This window comes from Octopus bimaculoides, chromosome 1 (assembly GCF_001194135.2).
Source record: "Octopus bimaculoides isolate UCB-OBI-ISO-001 chromosome 1, ASM119413v2, whole genome shotgun sequence".
Classification (NCBI taxonomy): domain Eukaryota; kingdom Metazoa; phylum Mollusca; class Cephalopoda; order Octopoda; family Octopodidae; genus Octopus; species Octopus bimaculoides.
This window is the reverse complement of record NC_068981.1, coordinates 22,067,399-22,070,048: the sequence shown is the minus strand read 5'-3', so window position 1 is coordinate 22,070,048 and position 2,650 is coordinate 22,067,399. Positions and strand designations below refer to the sequence as shown.

Genomic DNA, 2,650 nt, shown 5'->3' with positions numbered 1-2,650 from the left:
CGGGCTACAGAAGAGGTACAGTCCATCCAACATCTGTTAGTAGGTGTCACAGGATGGTACAGTCCATCCAACATCTGTTAGCAGGTGTCACAGGATGGTACAGTCCATCCAACATCTGTTAGCAGGTGTCACAGGATGGTACAGTCCATCCAGCATCCATAAGTGGGTGTCACAGGATGGTACACTCCATCCAGCATTCATAAGTAGGTGTCACAGGATGGTACAGTCAATCCAACATCTGTTAGTGGGTGTCACAGGATGGTACAGTTCATCCAGCATCCTTTACTGGGTGTGACAGGATTGCACAGTCCATCCAGCATCTGTAAGTGGGTGTGACAGGATGTTACAGTCGAACCAGTATCTGTAAGTGGGTATCCCAGGTTGGTACAGTCCACCCAACAACAGTTAGGTATCACAGGATGGTACAGTCCACCTAACTGCAAATGGTAGGTACCACAAAGTGGTGTAGTCCATGAAGGTGTAAATAGGTATCACAGGTTGGTAGAGTCCACCTTGACTTTTGAGTGAAATCAGTAGCATACCCCATCCCCACCATAATCTACTCCACCACAGCCACACACGCCTCCATGCTCTAACCTGTCTTCAGTTAGTTTGTTTACCCCCACCATCACCTACACACACACACACAACTTCAGTCAGTCAATCACCATATCACTTCCACATACATATGTCTGTACGTACATACATATACACACACCACCCTACATAATTATGCTTTAACCAGTCAGTCACTAGACATTGCTACTACATCACACACGCACACACACACACACACACATGCAAGCACGCACACACACATACGTTCACACACCACCCCTCGTTAATTAGATTTTAGTCAATTGGTTTACACCACTGCCACTACAATGACTATTCAGGTACCAGCATGTCGGAGCAAACATTACCCTGCTATGTGTACAACCTACCCCAGACTTCCACACTGACCACTGACCACTCACCACCCATATATGAGTACCAACAACAGTTTAGTCAACACTTTCATAGTTCTGATCTAAAACAAACTCACAGGTAAGACGCACGGACACACACACACACAGACACACAAACAGTCATGTACACTCCTGGTTACGCAGGTGCATACAATCACAGCATGTGCTCATGGTTGCCATTTGAATCCAATTATGGCATCTCCTTCGTTAGTGGTTCCCTTCGGGACTTTACTTCCCAATTCAGGCATGGCTGTGTGGTAAGAAGCTTGCTCACCAACCACATGGTTCTGGGTTCAGTCCCACTGCATGGCACCTTGGGCAAGTGTCTTCTACTATAGCTTTGGGCCAACCAAAGCCTTGCGAGTGGATTTGGTAGATGGAAACTGAAAGAAGCCTATCATATATATGTTTGTGTGTCTGTGTTTGTCTCCCCCACCATCGCTTGACAACCGTTGTTGGTGTGTTTATGTCCCCATAACTTAGCGGTTCGGCAAAAGAGACCGATAGAATAAATACTGAACTTACAAAGAATAAGTCCTGAGGTCAATTTGTTCGACTGTAGGTGGTGCTCCAGCATGGCCCCAGTCAAAATGACTGAAACAAATAAAAGAATAAAAGAATAAAAGAATATTTCTGTTGAAATACTTTGGCTTTGTTTCAATTAATTTAAAAAATAATTAAAAACTTAGTAAAAATGCTGTCATTATATGTTAGTGTTTGGAACATAAATCGGCATAGAATTGTGATGGAAGGTTTTTAATTTAGATCACTTTAACTCTTTTGTTACCATATTTCTGTTGTTTCAATATTGATAACGATGAAAAAATTTAATAAAATAAATTTGTTTTTATTTCACTGGTATTTGGAACATAAATTAACATTAAATTTTGACAGAAGGTTTTTAATTTAGACCGTTTTAAATAAAAGTTTGTATCACAGAACCAGTGGTGGTCTTGGGTAGGTTAGCACCAAAATGTTGATGTGAAGCTTGCGTTGTAGATGGGACATTTAAACGATTGGTTGGAGGGGTCAAGTGTAACTATGCACATGTTTTTTCTTTTTGTGCTTCCCCGGCAGTGGTAGGTTAATTTTCCTTCCATCTATTCAATCTGCATCAGACAGTAAACCTGGGCAATTGTGCAGCTGCATTGAGTAATGGCTTTCGTTATTGAGCGGTTTGATGGTAGCCCTTTTCATTAAGCTAGATTTTCATCTGTCAGTCAGCCTCGGAACCTTGCTTTTGTCTTTTGGGTCTTTGTTGATCATGGCACCATTGCGTTTGTAAGATCTTATGAAGGGCACATGAGTCAGACCCATACACAACACAGCCAAGCCATCTCCTTCGGTACCTGCATGTATATCGGTAGTTCTTAATGTTTTTGACATTTTCTATTACTCTTTTATTACTCTTTTGCTTGTTTCAGTCATTTGACTGCGGCCATGCTGGAGCACCGCCTTTTGTCGAGCAAATCGACACCAGGACTTATTCTTTGGAAGCCTAGTACTTATTCTATCGGTCTCTTTTGCTGAACCGCTAAGTTACGGGGATGTAAACCCACCAACATTGATTGTCAAGCGATGTTGGGGGGACAAACACAGACACACATACACACACACACACACACACACACACACACACACACATATACAAATATACGATGGGCTTCTTTCAGTTTCCGTCT

The 2,650-nt window shown here is 42.3% G+C and overlaps 1 protein-coding gene across 1 annotated transcript in view; it reads left to right on the top strand.

The window, feature by feature from the left end:
• The first annotated feature begins 815 nt into the window (after positions 1–815).
• The window catches only part of LOC106874906 (EGFR adapter protein), a 10,240-nt gene continuing 8,405 nt past the window's right edge, over positions 816–2,650 (top strand). The window contains exon 1 of the mRNA XM_014922820.2: positions 816–1,047. Within this exon, the coding sequence (XP_014778306.1) occupies positions 905–1,047 (143 nt within the window). The 5' untranslated portion in view covers positions 816–904. The remainder of the gene's footprint in view (positions 1,048–2,650) is intronic.